This window comes from Rana temporaria, chromosome 4 (assembly GCF_905171775.1).
Source record: "Rana temporaria chromosome 4, aRanTem1.1, whole genome shotgun sequence".
NCBI classification, from domain to species: domain Eukaryota; kingdom Metazoa; phylum Chordata; class Amphibia; order Anura; family Ranidae; genus Rana; species Rana temporaria.
In genome coordinates, this window is record NC_053492.1 from 40,295,142 (window position 1) to 40,317,587 (window position 22,446).

Genomic DNA, 22,446 nt, shown 5'->3' on the forward strand with positions numbered 1-22,446 from the left:
TTACCTCAATGCATTCTATGCATTAAAGTCTAACTAAACCCATATCATAAAAAAACTATCAATAAATGGTGTATTACATGCTGTTCTTACTCACTTAGTCATTATGAGATTCACTTTCTGTATTCTGCAAAAAACTTGGTTGATCCTACTATTCTATCTCCCCCTTCTGTCCATGTCCCCAATGCAGTTGGGTATTTTGCACAGCAAACTTGGCAGCTCTGTGCATACTCAGTTTTTAGTGAGTTTTTATGCTGAGCAATCCTTCCCTATCACATCTGAGCAGCCCATGTGACTATAGAGTATATGCACAGTGGTAAATGACAGCCTACTCCCTACTTCCTCCTCCATGTCCACTAACCAGCTAAACACAATGGGGGTGGGCTATTACAAGTATATTGATGGAGGCTTCACCTCCCTCTTATTTTAAGACACAGGCTGGAAGGGGTGTGACACAGCCTGTGACTGGTAGAAATTTGCCAAAACCATGTTATTGCCAAAAAAAAAAAAAATTGATTTCAAATATATATCTGTATGACAATTTAAAACAGTTTATTGATATTCATCATTCATCATTCGAATGGCTCCACCCCTTAGGCTGATTATGCAAATTTCCCTTCTCATAACTTGCTTCTGAGCATGCACGTTCCCCCCCCCCCCCCCCGTCGTTAAAGCCTACACACAACCGTTTTTCTCGACGAGAAAAACGATGAGAAAAAATAGAGCAGGTTCTAAATTTTTAATAGCCTCTTTTCTCATCGCAAAAAAATGCTCTGGAGCCTACACACGACCGTTTTTCACGACCAATTTAAAAAATGCAATTTTTCTCGTCATGAAAAGCGGTCGCGTGTACGCGGCATTACACATTAGTATTGATTGGTTATATCAGTATAAAGGGACAATGCTTTGTATATTTTTTGAAAAGAAATACAAATGGCTTTGTTATATAAAAGGTTGGACAAACAAAAATATAATTTGTTCTCACAAATGAAGCTACAGTATATAATAATAATAATAATAATAATAATAATAATAATAATAATAATAATAATAATAATAATAATAATAATAATAAAAAAAGCCTATTCATTGCAATTGTGTACTGAAATAAAGGTTTCTTCTGTACTGAACCAAAAAAATTTTAATAAAAAAATCAGTTGTAAGAAAATATAGTCAAAAACTCTGTAAAATAATTGTCAGATAAACAATAACACCTCCTCAATCTGATTTAAACGTTGAACTCGTAGTAAACAACATATGAAAAAATAGTACCATCATCCTAAAGATCGCTTGAGATAGAGATTGAGGGACCCAAAAGTCCAAATAGAGAGAGGCAATAAAGGAAGGGGGGCAGGAGGACTATAGCAGTACAATGTGAGCAGATAAACTCACACACAGTAATAACTGTCTTTTTGGCACCTGGTTGGATTATGTATGTATTTGCATATTCTTATTCAACCTCGTTTGCTAATGACTACATAGTGGCCCAGATTCAAGAAGCACTTGCGCCCGCGCAACCATAGTTGCGCGGCGCAAGTGCTTACTTGCTCCGGTGTAACGAGTGCTTCTGATTCAGGAACCTCGTTACACCGAATGCAGCCTAGGATGTGACAAACATAAGCCTCCTTATGCCTTCACATCCCAGGCTGCATTCTTGCGTTGGCCGCTAGGGGGCGCGGCCTTTGTGATCGGCGTGTAGTATGCAAATTGCATACTACCACCGATTCACAAAAGTTGCGCGGGCCCTGCGTACGCAAGGTACGGAGTTTCCGTACGGCGCCTTTAGCATAAGGCTGCTCCTGCTAATAGCAGGCGCAGCCAATGCTAAAGTATAGCTGCGCCTCCCGCCCGTGAAATTTAAATTTCACGTCGTTTACGTAAGTGAACCGTGAATGGCGCTGGACGCCATTCACGTTCACTTAGAAGCAAATGACGTCCTTGCGACGTCATTTGCCGCAATGCACGTCGGGAAAGTTTCCCGACGGAGCATGCGCTGTTAGCTCGGCGCGGGAGCGCGCCTAATTTAAATGATTCCCGCCCCCGGCGGGATCATTTACATTAGGCGCCCTTACGCAGGGCTAATTAGCATAGCGCCCGCGCAATTTACGGAGCTACTGCTCCGTGAATCGCTGGGCAAATGGAAATATTTGCGTGGGCGCAGAGAAAAATCTTTGCTCTTTGCCCACGCAAATATTGCTCCATTCTACCTGAATCTGGGCCATTAATTTTAGAATTCTCCTGACGAAGCGACTCAGTCACGAAACTAGTTGAGACTCTCCTCTACGTGACCTCCACCTTTAGCGCGATCCTCCCCTCGGGGACTACTCTAGCTCGGTGCTCTATATGGCTGGTCTCGTTAAATGTTCGCTGTGATGTATTGTCTTTGTTTTTGATGTATTTTATCAATTCCTTTGTGATTCTATGTTAATAAATTTATATTTTTTTATATAATTACTCTTTTGAGCTTATCTGCTCACATTGTACCGCTATAGTCCTCCTGCCCCCCTTTCTTTATAGCCTCTCGCTATTTGGACTTTTGGGTCTTTGGGGTCCATCAAGCCCTATCTCCATAAACCTCCACAATCTGAATGGTGCTCTGGTCATAAAGGGTTATTTAGAAATTCACTCATCTCTATTTTCTGCTGTATCAGAGGCGGCTCTTTAATTAGGCAAATTAGGCCTCACACTCACAGGGGCCTCGCGGCCACCTAACTTACCCAATGCATTACCTCAGTTTTGAGGGACAGGGGACCCTAACACTACTGTGCTCAGGCAGCATTAAGAGCCCTGACTCAGGAGTGGTGCCGCCAGCGTCCCTAACAATCATTAAATGTCGGTGACACCACCCCCTGTGGCGTCAATGACCCAGCATGCCCTCAGTCAATGACATCACAAGGGGGCGGGTTCATCAGGTGACATCACTGGGTGACCCCTGCCCCTTAGTTATTAAAGAGCAGGATCTGGGGGCCACCTTGTTAAAGGGGGCTTCCAGTTTCCGATAAGCCCCCTGCCGACAGACCCCCACAACCACCGGCCAGGGTTGTGGGGAAGAGGCTCTTGTCCTTGAATTATTTTTCCCATTACGGGTGTGAGTGGGGCCCCATGTCAAGTTTTGCCTAAGGCCTCACAAAGCCTAGAGCCGCCTCTGCGCAGTATCCCTATCCAGCAAATATTGTTAATTTTTTTTGCAGTTTTCATATTTCACAACTTATTTTTACTGTTAGACAAATAAAACATTTATTTTCCACATACCTATTTATATCCAAATAACAGTGACTTACCCTGATCAAAGGTGAGCCCACAAGTTTTAAGTTCTCATTAGCTATGTTCATGAGCTTCTGTAATATAGGGTCCTCATACTCAAATCTACAGCTCAGTAGTATGGATATAATGATGTTGGCCACAGCTGCATTAATGATGGTCAAATTGTCAAAGGGCTTTCCTGGAATAAAATAATCAATATGACTATGTATTTAAATGACTTTATGTATAACTAACTAATTTAGAGTACCTAAACTATCGTTTCTGATGACCCGTGACCTGATGACTGGTGGGAGAGGCAAAGGAGGGTCATTCAAGAAATATCAGGAGATCACAGATACACAGAACGACCAATGCTGAGGCAGGAAAATCCGTATGCTGGTAATGGAAGGCTGAATGGGTTTTCCCACCCACACAAGCAAGGTGAATGCAGGAATCCTCCCCGCTGAGCTATTGTATTCTGTCAGTGTAGATTCCTCTGCTGTTAGAATATACTGATCAGTGCCGTAGTCAATTGACCAAGGTCCCACCCTGCTTCTTGTAGGATATGCACCGTTCTGTAGTACTCACATTTCCTAGCCTGAGGCCCTCTAGAGTGATGAATGTCCACACAAAGTGCTTTTCAACACTTTATGCCTTGTACACAAGATCGGAGTTTCTGATGGATAAAGTCCGACTGACTTTTTCCATCAGAAATTCTGACCGTGTGTATGCCCCATCAGATTTTTTCCATGGAAAATTCTGAGGAATTCCGTCGGAGTTTAGATAGAGAACATGTTCGCTTTTACTCCGATGTAATTCTGTCGGAATTCCGATGTGATTTTGGCCGGGCAAAAGTAAGACCGCATGTACGGGGCTTTACTGTAGAATCATTTTGGCACAAAAGCTTTACATTTTCCTTTCATGCTATAAACACAGATTAAAAGAGCCCAGCTTTCTTTCCCAGCAATCTTTCATGAGTCACCCATAGAGAAAATTGAGTACTGTTCGTGATACTTTTTTTATTTGCACTAACATACAATTTTTCAGGACAAGCTATAGGGGTGTTACCCCTTCTTCAAGGTCCAAGCAGTACTGATTCACAATTTTTTGGGCAGAATGTTAAAACAAAACAAGAAAAAAAAAAAAAATCTCAGAGGTGAGTCACCCAGTATGGTTTCTCACACAAGGTGTCTCTCAAGACCCAGGTCCTGGAGGCCTACTATACTCCAGGCTACAGAGCAGCTAAACGGAGGTCAGGGGTAGTTAATATCCTTGCATCTTCTCCTCTGTGAGTCCCCCTAACATGGTATTCTCATCTCAAGCCTCCTGTCAATCCAGCCCTGCAGAGGGCTCTCTCTCTCATACACAGATCACAGACCTACATGATCTTGGTCTGGAGCAACTTGTTCTCATACCCCCTTCTGCCAGGCTCAACACATAACAAAAGGGCACAGACTCCAGCCACTACATCACCAGAGGAGTGGCATCACATAAAGAGGCACTACACTCAGGGGCGCTGATAGGGCAGTACAACCAGCCCTGTTGTAGCGGGCCCTGTCCAGCAGGGGGCCTGGGCGACTTTAAAGTTATTTTTGATTAAATAAATAAAACTGATTTTTTTTTTCTAAACCATACTCTGCTCTACTTGCTAATCAGAGGGTAATTACATTTTCCTGGGCCCCATCAGGTCAACATAGGGGCTCAGGAGATGACAGCAGGGGAGGGACTTTTTTTTCTTTTTTCGGGTGCAGGCAGACAAGCCGATGCGCTGCCCATATTATAGATCCGGCAGCAGCCACCCACTGCCTATGGTTTCCCTGGCAGAGTGATTCTTCTCTACAGTGACATATAATCACACACATGGGTTGGACTTGATGGACTTGTGTCTTTTTTCAACCACACCTGCTATGTAACTATATTTAACTATGTATAGTAACTCTATTGTATATGACCTTATCAGTATGTACTGATATTTTTAAAATCATGTTTTTTGGTGCTCATTACATATCCAGACTGTGTTTGCTGTCTGATGGTAACCTCTTTTTATGCATCATTTCATTAGATGCTCAGCTGAAGTTGACCAGGTTTCCGATATGTTTATCTTACTAAAGAAATCCTTCTACCATCTCATCTGCTCTGAGATGACTAAATGAAGACTTACCTCCATATGATTGAATAGCCTGTACCAAGTATTCAGCTTCCTCGATTATTTTGTCTTCTGTAGTTCTCTTCCCCATCCCATAATCCCGAAGTGTGGAAAGTGTAAATCTTCTCATGACCTTCCAGTTCTCTCCATTGGAAAAGACAACCCCTAAACAGAATCCATACAGTTTACAACCTGTACATGTAAAGTCAACTGTATTGTTCCCAATTAAATATACATTAAGATATCACATGATCAAAAAGTACGCTCCCCCCCCCCAACAAAAAAAAATAATCTCACAGGTCTTGTATTATTCCCCTTTTTTTTTATCCAGACCTTCATAATCATCTCCAGCACAAATAACAAATAGAAATGGGTAGCAGGATTTCTAAAAGTGACAGTTGTGCTATTTTGTAATGTAACTGAATCAGCAAGGTACTGTAATTAGAGTTGTACGTACACCTGAGTCCTGTCCTGAGTTAGGCTCAGTTTACACTACTGAAAATTGGATGCAGGATCCCTGCATCCAATTCGCAATAGCAGGAGATTGTGAATGGCTCTCTATGGAGCCGGATCACATATCTCCGATGCGGCTCCGGTACGAATTTGCACAGGGGTCTTTTGTGTCTTTTGGTCCGTTTCAGGCCTGAATTTAGCTCAAATTCTACACAGGTCCCATGGCTTTCATTGAACACCTGAACTACACAGGTCTTTGTGGATTTCATGGAAAACCTAACCTTCACAGGTCCCATGGCTTTCATGGAACACCTAAACTACACAGGTCTTCATGGATTTCATGGAAAACCTAACCTTCACAGGTCCCATGGCTTTCATGGAACACCTAAACTACGCAGGTCTTCATGGATTCCATGGAAAACCTAACCTTCACAGGTCCCATGGCTTTCATGGAACACCTGACCTACACAGATCCCCATGGATTTTATGGAAAACCTGACCTACATGGATTTCATGGAACACCTGACCTACACAGGTCCCCATGGATTTCATAGAAAGCCTGATCTACACTGGTCCCAATGGATTTAATGGAACACCTGGCCTACACAGGTCCCCATGGATTTCATGAAACACCTCACCTACACAGGTCCCTAAGGATTTCATGGAACACTTGACCAACGCAGAATGAGAAATTTGTTTTCATGACTAAAACCAGCTAGCATGAAACAACCAGTTTTTATATGCAAAATATCAGTCAATATTTTTCACAAATGTATGCCAATTCATTTTATAATATTTTAATAATACATCTTTGAATAAATGTACCATTTTCTCTTAGGGCTTTAGGGAACCATAGTGTCTTTGGCCTGTCTGAAAACTCCTCAGCGTGGTTAATTAGAGCATCTTTCACAGCATCGTATCCACAAAGGACAACTATCTTTTCCGTTCCTATTTGGGCACCTATTACTGGACCATACGTCTTGGATAACTGCAAATTAAATTACATAATGGGACCATTAAACAATAGTCATTTTCATTTTATTACTGATCTATTACAGTGATTACAGTATTTAAAGAAATCTGCAAGTAAAGAGAAGTTAAACATATCAATATTTTTGATAATGGACTGTTTTTCATTCATTAGAATCTGAAGTTCATTAAAGTTTATTGTGATAAACCCCATCCCGATTGCATAAGTGGGGCATTAGGGATTCCCCATTATGTCCAAAATGTAGTGCACATGACGGAGACTTGCTGCATATGATGTGGAAATGTCCAAAGCTTTTTAGGTACTGGCAGTACATTATCTCCACCATTTTCCAGGTTTATAACTTTCCCGTGCCGCATGACCCTGTCGTCTGTTTACTGGGTGCCCTGGAGGTGCCCTCACTTTCGCCTAATGGCCATATCGCTGTTTTGCGTTTGTTGTATATTGCCCGGAAAGATATTGCGAGATTGTGGATTACTCCTAGGGTGCCGAGAGAGGGTCAATGGGTGGAGATGGTCAATAGATTGTTAAAGGGGAGTTCCAGCCATTTGTATGTTTATTAAAAGTCAGCAGCAACAAAAAGTGTAGCTGCTGGCTTTTAATAAACAGGCACTTACCTGCTCCAGCGCTCCAGCGACGCACCGGCCGGGGCTCCGCTCCTCTCCCCCCCTCCCCGGCTGGCGTCTTCATCTTCAGTGTGGGCACCCGGCCGTGACAGCTTTTGGCTTCACGGCCGGGCACCCACTGCGCATGCGCGAGCGGCGCGGCACTGCGCATGCGCGAACGGCGCGGCGCGGCCCGGCGCCGTGTAATTGGCCAGGAGATCGCCTAGGACCTGTGACGTGTCCTAGGCGATCGCCTACAGCAGCCACTTCCTGAAGGCGATTAAGCTTAGTCGCCTACAGGAAGGAGGAAGTGGGACAGGAAGTCCCACTCGTGCTGAAGCCCCCACTCCCCCCCAAAAAAATTACATGCCAAATGTGGCATGTAAGGGGGAGAGGAGTGGGTTAAGAGGAAGTTCCAAATTTGGGTGGAACTCCTCTTTAATACGGGGAAAGCTCACGTACCAACATCGTAATGCTCTTAAGAAATTTTACTCAATGTGGCAACCCTGGCTTGATACACCTGGGTTGGCTCAATTGGTAATGGATAGGCTATTGCAAATGTAACAAGTCAGATTCAGTGTTTGGGTTAGAGAACATTATATTGTATCGCTGTCTATTTATGTGGAGGATAACACTGGTGGGGTCATGGTGGAATCGTTTTAATGATGAGTGAATTGATTATAGTCATATGTTACATGCGACCAATAGGGTCGTGTATGTTTGTTTTTATTCATTATCCCTATCGTACCAATGCTTTTTTCATCGTTTGTTGATGATTCAGGATTTGTAGTCATGTTTATTGCACTTGATTATATTATGAGAGGTATAATGCAGTATTGTTTCTAGGAATACTTTTACTTTTATATAGGCGGGAGGTATTCTGTAATCTGCACAATTTTTGTAGTTCAATGTTTTATGCATTGTATTTGTATTTCTTGCTGCATGAGAAGTGTGTCATATGATCTGTTTGTTACCTTTTCCAATAAAACTTTATTTTTGATTTAAAAAAAAGTTTATTGTGATAAATCTGAAATTTTAATGAATGAGATACAGCCCGCGCATCATTTTTATGAATTAACTTTTACAGTATGTACATGAGCCTAGTGATATTGGTGAGGTAATTAGAGTTCACCGTAATGACAGTAATTTCTTATGACAAGTCAGTAGTGGAATGTATGTAAACAAATTAATTCTTGAAGTGTCACTGGGGACAGACAACACAATGGAGCTGATTTACTAAAGGCAAATAGGCTGTTTATTTTGCAAGGGAAGTCACATTTTGCAAGGCAGTTTGCTACAACGCTTGGTGAATGAGGTGAAGCTCTACTGATTTACATCATTCAATCAAGTGAATTTTTATTGCGAAAATGTGGTTGGGTGTTGTTCACAAAATTAAACTTCACCACATTCACTAAATAAACTCTTAGGATAATTCCCATGCAATTGAACTGCCTATTTGCCTTTAGTAAAACAACCCCAATATTTATAGAACCATACCTTGTCTCCTCAAACTACGGCCCTCCAGCTGTTCTAGAACTACACATCCCATGAGGCATTGTAACACACTGACTTTTACAGACATGACTAGGCAATGTAGTTCCTGAATGACTGGAGGGCCGTAGTTTGAAGACCCATGTCTTAAAGCAACAGGGTATGGTATGGCAACTTAATTTAATTTAATTTTTTTAAGCTGACCACTTATTAAAATTAGCTTCAAATTACATTTTTTATCTGGGTCAGCACAACATTCAGCCACAACAAATTTGCCAGAAATTAAAAAAAAAAATAGATTTATTATCAACACAAATCAGATTTGCAATAATAAGCAACATATTACCTCTATGAATGTCTTATGTGGTTTCTTCATGTCAAGGCTGAATATATTTCCAATGATTGGCCATGGTTTAGGTCCAGGTGGGAAATTCTTGTACTTGTCTTGCTTCTTGCTGCCATATACAAGGGCAAAGAAGAGGATGACCACAACAGACAGAAGGATCGTCACAGGGTCAACTGGAAACATTTCCCTGTAATAAATGGAGGAAAGACTAAGGCATTGTGGGTAATGTATGAAGAAAACAAATATTAAAAGAATTAATGGTGTCCAACCACATTTTGATAAACAACGGATTTCTTTTCCGATCAGTCTTTTCTGATAGGAATAATCAATCTATATTCGACAAACCATTTGATTGATATGACATACATGGGGAAATTTACTTTTATCGACAGTTAAAGCTGAACTCCAGCTTTTTATACATTTTACACCAAGATGTCCCTCACTAACATGTGAGGCCGCTGGATGTGCGGTATGTGCTGTATAAAGCTGAGGCTACATACAGCATACTGCACTGTGTTTTGGGTTCAAGCCGAGACTTCCTGTCTCATACCCAGAACAAGGTATGAGAAGAGTGATTAAGGGCACAAATAGAACATGTGCTAATACATTATAAAATAAAGTGCATAATTATATCCTTTCATAATTCACGTATATTTGTCCAAAAATCAATATATTATGTACGTAAACAAACTAATTTGGGTCTTCTGTGCAAACTCCAACACCATGCCTCCTAAAGAGCAATGTGTTTCAATTCTTGAAAAAGTTTGCTTCACCCGAAGTGACATAAATGTGCTCACCAGATATCTTAGGCCACAAAGTGACCGCCAGGCATATAAATGAAGAGAATCCTTCCTCCCTTGGCTCAATTCTTCCAAGCCACAATCAGCCTTATTCAACTGTTTCCAAGATCAACTGGAACCACACTCCAATCATGAATGGCATGAAAATTGTATAGACTTCAATCAACTATGCTCTTGAATGCATATCCACAGCTCCCTTCCAATCAATCTGTAAGGTTAGGCTCCACCATAAACGAGCCACAGAAAGGCATAGATAGTGTAATATTGTCTTTTAATTTCTTTAGAAGCACTTACAAATCATGTGTAGGTATAGTAGGTTGCAGCGCAGCTGGGGGAAGAGGCAGAGGCCGGTCCATCACTCAATGTGTGATCCAAGAAGCGCGGCGTGCGTCTCAGCTGTTAGTGGGGGCAGAAAGCTCCTATATCATGCGTGTCAAGCCTCAATTTTGATGCATTTAATGATCATGCCTGCGTCATCAGGATCTAAGATATCTGGTGAGCACATTTATATGTCACTTTGGGTGAAGCACACTTTTTCAAGAATTTAAGCACATTGCCCTTTAGGAGGCACGGTGTTGGAGTTTGCACACAAGACCTGAATTACTTTGTTTACTTGCATAATATATTGATTTTTGGACTCTGACACAAATATATGTAAATTGTGATAGGATATAATTATGCACTTTATTTTATAATGTTTTAGCACAGTTTTATTTGCGCCCTTAACCTCCCTGGCGGTATGATTCTGTCAGAAAAAAGGTGCTGAAAGCGGTACCATTATTTGCAAGGAAATTTGGTGTTTTATATTGTAGGTCTGTAATTTTTAGAAATAACTCACTTAAATCTGACCAAACAAGATTCTAATAGGCATCCCGGGTATGACATTTTTTTAAAAACAAAATTATAAATTATAATATAATAAATAATTATAAATAATTATAACAAATAATAATATAATTATAATAAAAATTATTCAATAATGTAATCAAATTAAAATCACTGAAATTTGCTCAGTTGCAGAATTGTTGCTGTCATTATTTTTTTTTTTTTATGACGAATTTCCCCACAAATCGCTATCGCACAATTCTGCAAGTGATTATAATTTATTATCGCTGTTTTTTAGCTGATCTAAAACTATTTTTGACATAAAGGGACACTTTTGGTTGCTATGGACAATCTACAGTTTGCAGGGAGAAAGAAACGTTTTTATTATATAAAATGACATGCATGACACAGGACAGACCACTAGGGACAAGGGGGGTGTGTTTTTTTTACATACAGTACTGTAATCTATAAGATTACAGTATACTGTATGTAAAGTGTTTGTTTACGTTTTTAAATTTGGCGCCGTTCTCCGTCCCCGTGCGTCGTAACGTCGCAGGGAACGGAGATCGGCGTCACACGGAAGCACTATGTGAATCGAGCGAGGTCCCGCTCGCTCACACAGCGCGGTGGCATCGCTGGATCCAGGGACAAGGTAAGTAAAAAGTGCCTGTGGATTCAGCGAGGCGAGCCCGAGACTGACTCGGGGTTACCGATCGTAGCAGGAAAATCAAACCCCGAGTCAGTCTCGGGAAGACCGCCAGGGAGGTTAATCACTCTTCTCATGTTCATTAGTTATTACTAATTTTTGGTGCTGCATTAGAATATTTTAGAATAATATATGTGGCGCCGTTTCCTCATTTTTATTTTTCCAGAACAAGGTATGTCTATCACAGCAGCGCTCAACCATTCAGAGAAAGTGATGTATTTATCAATGAATACAAAGCTTCCTCTAAATTGAGAGAGTCAGAGGTTGTGACACCCTCAGCCCGCCTCTCTGGCTCAGTCAATCAGAGAAAGCTATGTATTTATTGATAGAATACAGCGGTCTCACATGTTAGGAAGGGACATACACTATATTGTCAAAAGCATTTGGACACCTGCCTTTATACGCACATGAGCTTTAATGGCATCCCAGCCTTAGTCCGTAGGGTTCAATATTGAGTTAGCCCACTCTTTGCAGCTACAGTCTTCTGGGAAGGCTGTCCACAAGATTTAAGAGTGTCTATGGGAATATTTGACCATTCTTGCAAAAGCGCATTTGTGAGGCCAGGCACTGATGTGGACAAGAAGGCCTGGCTCACAGTCTTCACTGTAATTCAGCCCAAAGGTGTACTATTGGGTTGCGGTTCAGGCCAGTTAAGTTCCTCCACCCCAAAATCACTCATTCATGACCTAGACCTTGCTTTGTGCACTGGTCCAAATAATTTCATGGAGGGGGAATTACAGTGTGGGGTTGTTTATCAGGGGTTGGGCTTCCAGTAATGGGAAGTCTTAAAGGGTCACTAAAGGAATTTTTTTTTTCGCTAAATAGCTTCCTTTACCTTACTGCAGTCCTGGGTTCATGTCCTTATTGTTCGTTTTTGCTCTGATGTTGCTGTAATTCTGCTCTGTTGTGGACACTTCCTGGATGTCTGGCTCCTTTTGAAAAAAGTCATGGGAGACTTTAGTTTAGTTTTTCTAGCCATGACTCTCTATGGCACTGTCCAGCACAGAGGCTTGAAATAACATGCAAAGACTAAACTAGTTTCACTTTCGTTTTTGCATCTAGGAGGCACATTATATGATTGCTTTTTATCTATTTTTTATCGTTTTTTTTTTTTTTTCCAAAATATTTTATTGGTTTTACAGGGAAATCTTATAACAAAGACAAAAGAACTAGGGTACAATGACTAGTCCACAAAGAATTGTACATAGTCCAGTGGTGTACAGCGTTAACATACAGGTAAAGATATTTCACGGACTTGTTTGATTGTTGGAATAGTTTAGGACTATAAGACAGACCTCCAGGGAGAGGCAAAGGTAAAGATAAAGGTAAGTAAAGGCTAAAGAAAGAAGTAGAGAGAGGGAGGAGAGCAAGCAGAGATCTTTCTACATTCTAGATACATCATAGTGAGAACCATAGCTTTAACACCTTGAAGCACCATATATGAAATTGGCTCATTAGTCAGAAATAGAGGGCAATGGGGGGGGGAAGGAAAATTACATTATGATATCATAGTACCTCGGCTGAGGGGTGTTCACGTAGGTTGGGGAGTTGTAAAAGCAAAGGAACCTGAGGATAAGGCATTTTTTTCTGATATAGATAGGCAATGCATGATGAAAGCTGACCACTTTAGTTCAAACTGAAGTTTGGAGTGGTTGGGGGAGGAGAGAGTATCCATATTTTCTCTGAGTAGCAAAATTTTCAGCTCTTTTATCGTGGCTAGTATAGAGGGAGGGGTTGAAGTGATCCAGTGTTGGAGAATCGTCCTGCGAGCCGTGAGCAGGGCTAGGAGTATCCATTGCCGCGTGTGTCTGGGCAGGCGGTGGTATATGGAAGAGTGTGGTTCCGTGTGGGGGGGCAACCAAAAAGTAGGAGTGTCGGGTCCATCACGGGGCAATACTGAGTCACTTTGGTTACTAGGCGAATAACCGACGTCCAGAATAGCACTATTGTTGGACAGTTCCAGAGTCTATGTAGAAGCGTTGGTTTGATAGTTAGGCACCAGGGACAGGCCGGGCCTATGTCAGGTGCTTTTGCTGCAGAAAAAGGGTAGTACGCCCTATGGATGATCTTAAATTGGGTCTCTCTCCAAGACTCATTTTGAATGATAGACCTGGTAAGATTGTATCCATGTATAATGTCCTCCACTTCCACGGTACCTGGCAGGTCTTTGGCCCATGACGACACGGAGGTTTTTTGTAGGGGTACTGAAAATTTACCAAGCAGTGGAGTGTATATGTCCGAAATTGAGTAGGTGTCATTTTTAACAAGGGTATCGATGAATGATGCTCGGAGGCGAACAGTTTTATTCGGGCATATTTTGTTTATAAAGGCTACATATTGCATGTATGGGAAGTAGTGGCTTTGGGGAAGGTGGAATTCCAGTGACAGCTGGGAGAATGATTTGATAGTGCCTGAGGGATCCTGGAAAAGGGAGTGAATCTTCTCTAAACCTTTGTCCCTCCATTTAGAGAAGGGCTCGTACTGGAGACTGGGTGTAAACATAGGATTCCCATAAATCGGGAGGTGCTTAGAGAATAGTGGAGGTAGCCCCAGTTTTTTTCTGACTTCTCGCCAGGCCACTAGGGTGTCTCTGAAGAGCAGGTTGTGTTTGATTGACACTGGTAATTTCTGAAGTGGGCTATGAAGTATAGCCGCTAGACCAGAAGGCCTGACCAGTGATGACTCAAGATTAAAGTTAGAGTATTTAGAGGAACCCAGTATCCAGTCCAGCCCGACCCTCATTAGGCAGGCCAAATTATATAGCCGTATATTGGGGAGGCCCACTCCACCCTCACTCTTCGGGAGAAACATTTTGGTCAGAGCTATTCTCGGCTTGGCCCTCTTCCAGATAAATTTGGTTATGGCTTTGTTTAGTATTTGGATATCTTTATGTTTCAGCAGTAGGGGCAATGTCTGTAGGGGATATAGTAGGCGGGCAAAACTGACCATTTTAAATAATGCGCATCTCCCGAAGAGAGAGAGAGGAAGATCCGTCCAAGTTTCAAGTTCACCCACTAACCTATCAATCAAAGGAGGATAGTTCAGAGTGTATAGAGAAGACGGTGTTTTGCCAATTCGCAAGCCTAGGTATGTTATATAAGTCTTCGCTATTCTTAAAGAAGAGGGGGGGGTGGACGTGGCGCTGGGGGGTAATACCTAAGGGGAGAATCTCGCTCTTCGAAAAGTTAATTTTGAGTCCCGAGCACTTACGGAAGTTCTCAAAAATATCTTGTATGGCTGGTATGTCCGTGTGGGGAGATGATGTAAATATTAGTATGTCATCTGCGAAGAGAGCAACTCTTAGTTCCTCCTGCCCTATGTGAAGACCATGCAACAGGGGGGATAGCGAAAGGAGGCGAGATAGGGGTTCTATAGCGAGATTGAAGAGCAGAGGGGAAAGAGGGCACCCCTGCCTCGTTCCTCTGTGTAGACGGAAGGGTGGGGACTGTAAGCCTGCTGCAGTGACCGTGGCGGAGGGGGCTGAATATATGTTTTGGATGAAGGAATAAAACGATCCCTTCAGACCCAAACGTTGCATAACCAGAGAAAGCCACTCGAAACTAACGTTATCGAATGCTTTCTCCGCGTCAAGGGTAACTATTGCCGTATCGTCAGAGGGGTGTGTCTGTGCGTATTCGAGGGCCATCAGTACTTTGCGGATGTTGGCCGCGGCGGATCTGCCTTTTGTAAATCCTGATTGGGCGTTGTGTATAAGTGATGGCATAATATCTCCCAGTCTGGTGGCTATAATCTTAGATAGTATCTTGGAGTCTATATTTAGTAGTGAGATGGGGCGAAAGGATCCTGGGTCTAGTGGGTCTTTCCCCTTCTTTGCAATTAGTTTGATATTGGCCAGATGGCCCGTAGGAAGATATGGTCCCCCTGCCCAAATGTGATTGAAAACCGTGTGGAGAGTGGGTAAAAGGTCTGGGTTTAGGAGTTTGTAAAATTCGGGTGTGTACCCATCTGGTCCAGGCGCTTTTCCATTGGAAAGACCACCCATTGCCCGTTTAATTTCTGCTAGGGATATGGGCGCATTTAGTTGTTCTAGCTGTTCGGGGTCTATCAAGGGAAGTTTGGTGGTTTTTAACAGGGTTTCGGCCAGATCCCTATTCTGCGCTATACAATGTGCTATAAAAGCTTTCCAATGTCTTATTGACATCTTTGGGTGTTGTGGATAAAGAGCCGTCGGGGTTCCTGAGCTTGTCAATGTGTGTCGGCGTATAGGGGCCCCTAGTGAGTCTGGCTAGAAGTTTGCCTGCTTTGTTCCCAAATTTGTGGAAGAGTAATTGTGTTGCTGATTGTTTTATCTTTTCCACTCTTTCCGCCCAACTATCAAATTTTTCTTTGGCTGTTACCCATTCCTTAAAATTGCTGTCTGTGCGGTTGTTGTTTAGGTTTTGCTGTGCCATGCGCAGTTGGTTATTAGCTGCCACGAATTGTCTTTGTGCGTCCTTTTTGTATCCCGCTGCGTATGAGATAATCCTACCTCTCAGGTAAGCTTTACCCGCTTCCCAGAATAGGTTAGGGTTGTCTATGTGTTGGGCATTGTCTCGTGAGTATTCCACCCAAGCCGCGGTCAGCATAGCTTTAAGACCATCGTCATGGGCTAGATAAGCTGGGAATCTCCATTGAGGGGGAGAAGTAGTTGGCCTATGATAGTTGAGTGAAATCGCGATTGGGGAGTGATCAGAGATCACCAAATCATGTATGATCGTGTCGTGTATGCGCGGTAGGAGAGCGTGTGTGCACAAAAAGTAATCAATTCTTGCAAAAGTCTTGTGGACCGGTGAGTAAAAAGTGAAGCCCGTGTCTATGGGATGTTGCAACCTCCACGTATCAATAAGGTTCGTTGCCTGTGTCATGTGCCATAGTGGGGTGGGTCGGGAGGAATGGGTTGATCGAGATTGTAGTCTAGGTCCGGACCTGTCTTCCTGGTCATTGAGAGTTGAATTGAAATCACCCCCCACAAGATGGGGGGTGGGGTCATGTAGTTGTAGTAGTGGCGTCAGTCGTGAGAAGTATTCCTGGTCAGGAGAGTTGGGGGTGTAGATGTTGGAGATCTTAATGTCTCCTGAGGGGAGTCTAAGATGTATAGTTGTGTACCTCCCTTCTGTGTCGCTGGTGGTAGAGATTAGATCATAGACCAGGTTTTTATGGATCAAAATGAGTGTGCCTGCCTTACGGTTGATCGAAGTCGATCCCACCACTTTCCCTACCCACAGTTTTTTCATTCGAAAAAAATCCTTATCCTCTAGGTGTGTTTCCTGTAGTAAAGCTATATCTGCCTTTAAACGTTTAAGGTGCCTGAGTATTTTCATTCGCTTTGTCGGTGCTCTTAACCCTTTGACGTTCCAGGAAATTACTTGTAGTTGGGTCATGGTGAGTGTGGTGTGGGGATAAAGATGTAGAGATTTATAGTGTTCTTACCCTGATTCTTGGAGGTGTTTTCAGGTGTGGATGGTAATAGGAAGCTTTCGAGCTCACATTTGCATTGGTAAGACCGTCTTCTCATGGGGAAAAGAAAGGTGTCAAGAGAGACGGAAAGGAAAAAAGAAGAAAGAGAAATTAACTTCATCACAACCATACAATAAACAACTGACTTCGCTTTTTTCCGTATGTACTCTCCCCACCGGACGTACCGCTACACCGCCAGTAGGGGGGGCTAATTGTACTGGCATAGCCGTATTCATGTGAAAAACCTCGCAGACGCCTGTGTACTAGTCTCGGACTGGTTTTCCATTAATTGTGATTGCGGGTTATCTTGTGATGAGAGTACATCCCTACTGAATGCTATACAAACCTGACACTTCGGCTTCAGCCGTAATTATAATACTAGCCCTGCCTTTAAACTATGAGGTGAGCAGGTTCGTCTGAACAAGTGCCCTCGGCTAAATAAGCAATATTGCATAAAAACAGAGGAAAATAAAGTAAAACTGTAACAAATTAAATGATCTAATGATCGCAATGCCATAACAGACTGCAGGTAATCTGCCGGTTTTGCAGCATGACGCTTAGGGTGATAACCACAGGATGAGCATCTGGGTGTTAGTGCGCGCCGCAATGGACCTGTAGTACTGGCATTAAAATAACCCCTTAAGGAAGTGGGGACATAAAGAGAGCAAATAAAGGATCAATACAGGCGATCTGTTGGTGTCCCAGAAGGAGTGGGGGAGAATCATCCGGAGCCTTGATGTTCAGATGTCTGCGTTTGCTTGAGGCGTTTTGGTGGTTCCTTACGCGGGCTTCTCTGATCTCTTGGGCCTTGTTTCACTCGATCTGCGTATGTGCTTGATGGCTCTTGTACGATGGACAGCGATTGCAGGAATGCTCTGGCCTTCTCAATCGATTGAATTGTGAGCTGTTTTCCATCCGGAGCTTGTAAGCGTAGCACCGCTGGGTAGGCCAGCGTGAAGCGGAGACCTCTTTTATACAAATCTGCACAGATAGGCTGAAAGTCTTTCCTTTTGCGCGATACCTCTGCCGAATAATCAGCAAATAGTAGAATTTTGTGACCCTCAAACTCCAGCAACCTGGATTTGCGGAAGGCCTGTAGCATCTCCGTTCGGTCAGCATAGTTTAGGTACTTGGCAATAACGGGTCTGTGGCGGGCCTGGTCTTCCGATTGCGCGCCAATGCGATGCGCTCTTTCCACCACGCATCTGTGATTGAGGCCTAAAATCTGCGGCAAAGCCTCTGAACAAATGTCCATCAGGGAGCCCTGCTTGTGTGACTCAGGGAGGCCTATTATACGCAAATTATTTCTCCTGGAGCGATTCTCGAGGTCTTCCATACGTTCGTGTAGGATTTGTTGGTCCTGGGTGAATCGCTCCAGGGCCGTCTCCATGCTGTGGTGATCTTCCTCTACCGAGGACACCCGGTGTTCTATTGTGTCCAGCCTCGTGGAATGCTCTCCCAGCTCTCTCCTGAGCTGTTGTATGCCCTCCGCTACCGCCCTGTCCACCGCCGCTGTGATGGTGGGTGAGAGCAGCGCAGCCACTGCCTTTGCAATCCGTTCATGGGTGCTTGCGTGGTCAGGCATAGCGGGGAGTGAGGTGTCCATACCTTCTGGTTGTGATCCGCTGTCCAGCTGAGGGCTGAAGGAGCCTGGCTGAGGGCCTCCGTGCGTCGAGGCAGTGCCGCGTGTGATCTCTGCAGCGGCCATGTTGCCCAGAGTCGAGGCCTCCACTGTCGGTTCCGTGGCGCCCGGTCCTCTGGCCGCTCGGGCTTGAGTGAGGTATCTCTCCATCCGCCGGGGTTCCCGCGGGATGTGGGGATGTATAGTTCTGTGGTCCGGGGCTATGCCGGGGCTTTGTAAGCAGAAGTATCTGGCGGTGAGTGCGGAGCCTCCGGAGCTAGCGTCTCCTACATACGGCGCCGGAACCGGAAGTTAGCATTTTATCGTTTTTAAAAGGAATCAGTTAACTATTATGTCTATATACCCTGTTAACAGTCATTTCAGCAAAAAAAAATGTTTTCCTTTAGTGATCCTTTAAGGCGTCAGCATACCAAGAAATTCTGGACAATTCTATGCTCCCAACTTTGTGGGAAAAGTTTGGGGATAGCCCCTTCCTGTTACAACATGACTGTGCACCAGTGCACAAAGCAAGGTCCATAAAGACATGGATGAGCAAGTTTAGGATGGAGGAACTTGCACAGAGGCCTGCACCTCAACCCAACGGCATATGTACAGCCCTTTCAGGCTGTAATGTTAGAATTCTGGGGGAGTGGCTGGGGGTGCAGTGAAATGACTGATCAACCACTTTTTTTTACTACCCCCGTCTGCTTGTGTGAAAACATCCTTAGAATGTTACATCTCCATAACATATTAGGGAGGTTTCTGTAATTCAGGAGAAGAAAACTCAGGCAGGGCTGGCAACACTTCTTGGGAGCAAAGGCACTATGCTGTCATCTCCAAAAAAAAGTTAGGAGCTCATTGACTCTCTGGCAGATCAACAGATATGCTTTTGTACAAAACATGGGCAAATGTACTGATATACATGAATGAAAAATTAAACACTTACTTATAGTTATTGTTGAAGTTATCTTGTCTGTTGATCTGGACTGTCCTCTACCACATTCCTGTTTTCGTTCTGCTTTTTTCACTCTCGAGGACTATTTAAACACTGTGTAGATAATGGCCTTGTCTCAGATGTACAATCCTTACTCCACCCAGCAATAAATAGTCAACATGAACTAGCAGGTTTTCTATTATGCAAGTTTCTGACTCACACTAACTCTACGAACGGAGGAAATAGTAATTTGCGATGTGTAGTAGGATGAAAGGTAGGTGAAAGGTAATTCTAACCCCCTAGCCTGATTTTAAAGTCCACATTTCTGTCTTACAAGGTACATTCCAAAAGCTGATTGGGTTGCATGAACAAGATTTAACGGTTTTAAAATAATATTTAGAAAAGCATGATTTAGGTTCCATTCACATACAATGGGCCAGATTCTCAAAGAGATATGGCGGTGTATCTCCTGATACACCGTCGTATCTCTGAGTTAGGCCGGTTGTATCTATGGGACTGATTCATAAAATGAGTTACGCATAGATATGCCTAAGATCTTAACTCCAATTTAAAAATGGCCGCTGGGGGCGTTCTCGCTGATTTACGCAGAGAATATGTAAATCAGCGAGATACGCCAATTCACGAACGTACGCAGTGTTTTTACGACGTTTACATAAGGGTTTTCCCGGCGCATAGTTACCCCTGCTTCTATGAGGCGCAGCCAAAGTTAAGTATGTCCATCGTTCCTGCGACAAAATTTGAATTTTTTACGTCGTTTGCGTAAGTCGTTCGCGAATACGGATGGACGGCATTTACATAAGCGTCGAAACCAATGATGTCGTTGCGACGTCATTTGGAGCAATGCACGCTGGGAAAATTTCCGGACGGCGCATGCGCTATTCGATCGGCGCGGGGACGCGCCTGATTTGAATAGCACACTCCCCCTAGCCGCGGAATTTGAATTCTGCCGGAGGAATTATGATCCGCTGCCGCAAGTTTGGAGGTAAGTGTTTTGTGAATTACCCACTTGCCTCTAAAACTTGCGGCGGCGGATCTTAAATCAGATAGATTACGCGGATCTAAAGATCCGCTGATCTATCTGAATCTGGCCCAATGTGTGCATTCAGCATAGACAAATGCACATGTGTTGATGTGGCATTCTGCATTGCATTTAAACATGCACATTTCTCTTCACTTCCTAGAACATGCAAAGGGTCTTGGTAGAAGAGCCAAATTTGTGTTGGCCTGCTGTTTTTACTTGCCTGTTGATGTGCATTGCAATGCATTGTCCTGCAAGAAAGTAGTGCTTTCTCTTAATGCTTCCACCAAAAATAGAAATGTATCAATGCTTCTGGTATGATTGGACACCTATAGTATAACTGTGCTGGTTTACTAAGCTGTGAAATAAGCACAGGTGTATGGTAGTTAAAGTGATTGTAAAGGATTACATTTTTTATTTATTTTTTATATCAAACATGTCATAATTTCCTGTTTTGTGCAATAGTTTTGCACAGAGCGGCACCAAACCTCCTCTTTTGTGCCCCCCACAGGTGCTCTCTGCTCTTACCCCTGCTGAGTTCACAAAAAGGAAGCCACTTGCTATGGGGGCATCTGTGTGTGCTCACTTCTGAACCAGCTCTGAGTGTACATCACGCCTTGGCCCCAGCCCCCGCTCCCTCCTCACTGGTTATGATTAGTGGGAGCCAATGTCTCCTGCTGCTGTCTATGAGCCAATGGGGATGGAGAGAGTTTAGAGAGCCTCTGCTCTTTTGCACAGCGCTGGGTCAAGATCAAGCTCAGGTAAGTATAAAGGGGGATCGCTGCATGGAGAAGGTTTTTTACCTTAACCTCCATAGTGGTATTCCCAAGTCTGGCTCGGGGTAGAATTTCAGTACCATTAGCGATAACCCCGAGCCAGACTCGGGATCGCATAGCAGGATTCAGGCATAGCTACTTACCTTGTCCCCTGGATCCTGCGATGTCTCCCCACTGTGTGAGCGAGCTGTCTCCTCGCTCAATTCACACAGTGCCCAAGTGCCGCTGAGCTCTGTTCCCTGCGACGTTGCGACGCACGGGGACGGAGATCAGCGCCAAATTCAAAAAGTAAAAACACACAATACATACAGTATACTGTAATCTTACAGATTACAGTACTGTATAAAATAATTACACACCCCCTTTGTCCCTAGTGGTCTGTCCAGTGTCCTGCATGCACTTTTTTATAATAAAGACTTTATTTCTGCCTGGAAACTGGAGATTATACATAGCAACCAAAAATTGTCCCTTTATATCAAAAGTGGTTTTAGACCAGCTAGAAAACAGCGATAATAAATTAGAATCACTTGCAGAATTGAGCAATAGTGATTTGTGGAGAAATTTGTCTTCAGACACTGAAAGTAATGACAGGACAATTCTGCAACTGAGCAAATTTCAGTGTTTTTTATTTGATTACATTATTGAATAATTTGTATTATTATATTATTATTTGTTATAATTATTTATAGTTATTTATTATATTATAATTTATGATTTTGTGTTTCAAACTTTATCATACCTGCTCTCTATTTTCCCGTCGGGATTCCCATCTGACTTTTTCCCGTCGAGAAAAACGGACGTGTGTATGCTTTTCCGAGGGTAAAACAACGTGCATGCTCAGAATCAATTATGAGATGGGAGCACTCCTTCTGGTAAAACTACATTTTAATGGAGATAGCACATTCCTCTTGCTGCAAATTAATTATTATTAAGCGCGAATCGTCTCTCACCAAACTCTTACTAACACGCGATAACACAAGATCAGCAAAAGCAGCCCAAAGGGTGGCACCATTGGAATG

At 43.1% G+C, this 22,446-nt stretch overlaps 1 protein-coding gene across 5 annotated transcripts in view; it reads right to left on the reverse strand.

Moving 5' to 3' along the window:
• The window catches only part of LOC120936150 (cytochrome P450 2K6-like), a 34,333-nt gene extending 14,550 nt beyond the window's left edge, over positions 1-19,783 (reverse strand). Inside the window, exons 1-7 of one of the 5 annotated variants that reach the window (XM_040348292.1) lie at positions 19,625-19,783; positions 17,031-17,107; positions 12,436-12,532; positions 9,270-9,456; positions 6,665-6,827; positions 5,402-5,551; positions 3,279-3,439 (exon numbers count right to left, since the gene is read on the reverse strand). In XM_040348292.1, the coding sequence (XP_040204226.1) occupies positions 3,279-3,439; positions 5,402-5,551; positions 6,665-6,827; positions 9,270-9,452 (657 nt within the window). In that variant the 5' untranslated portion in view covers positions 9,453-9,456; positions 12,436-12,532; positions 17,031-17,107; positions 19,625-19,783. Of the gene's footprint in view, positions 1-3,278; positions 3,440-5,401; positions 5,552-6,664; positions 6,828-9,269; positions 9,457-12,435; positions 12,533-17,030; positions 17,111-19,624 lie in introns of all 5 variants that reach the window. The other 4 variants (XM_040348293.1, XM_040348295.1, XM_040348296.1 and 1 more) reach the window with 4 other exon arrangements.
• Positions 19,784-22,446: the final 2,663 nt, after the last annotated feature.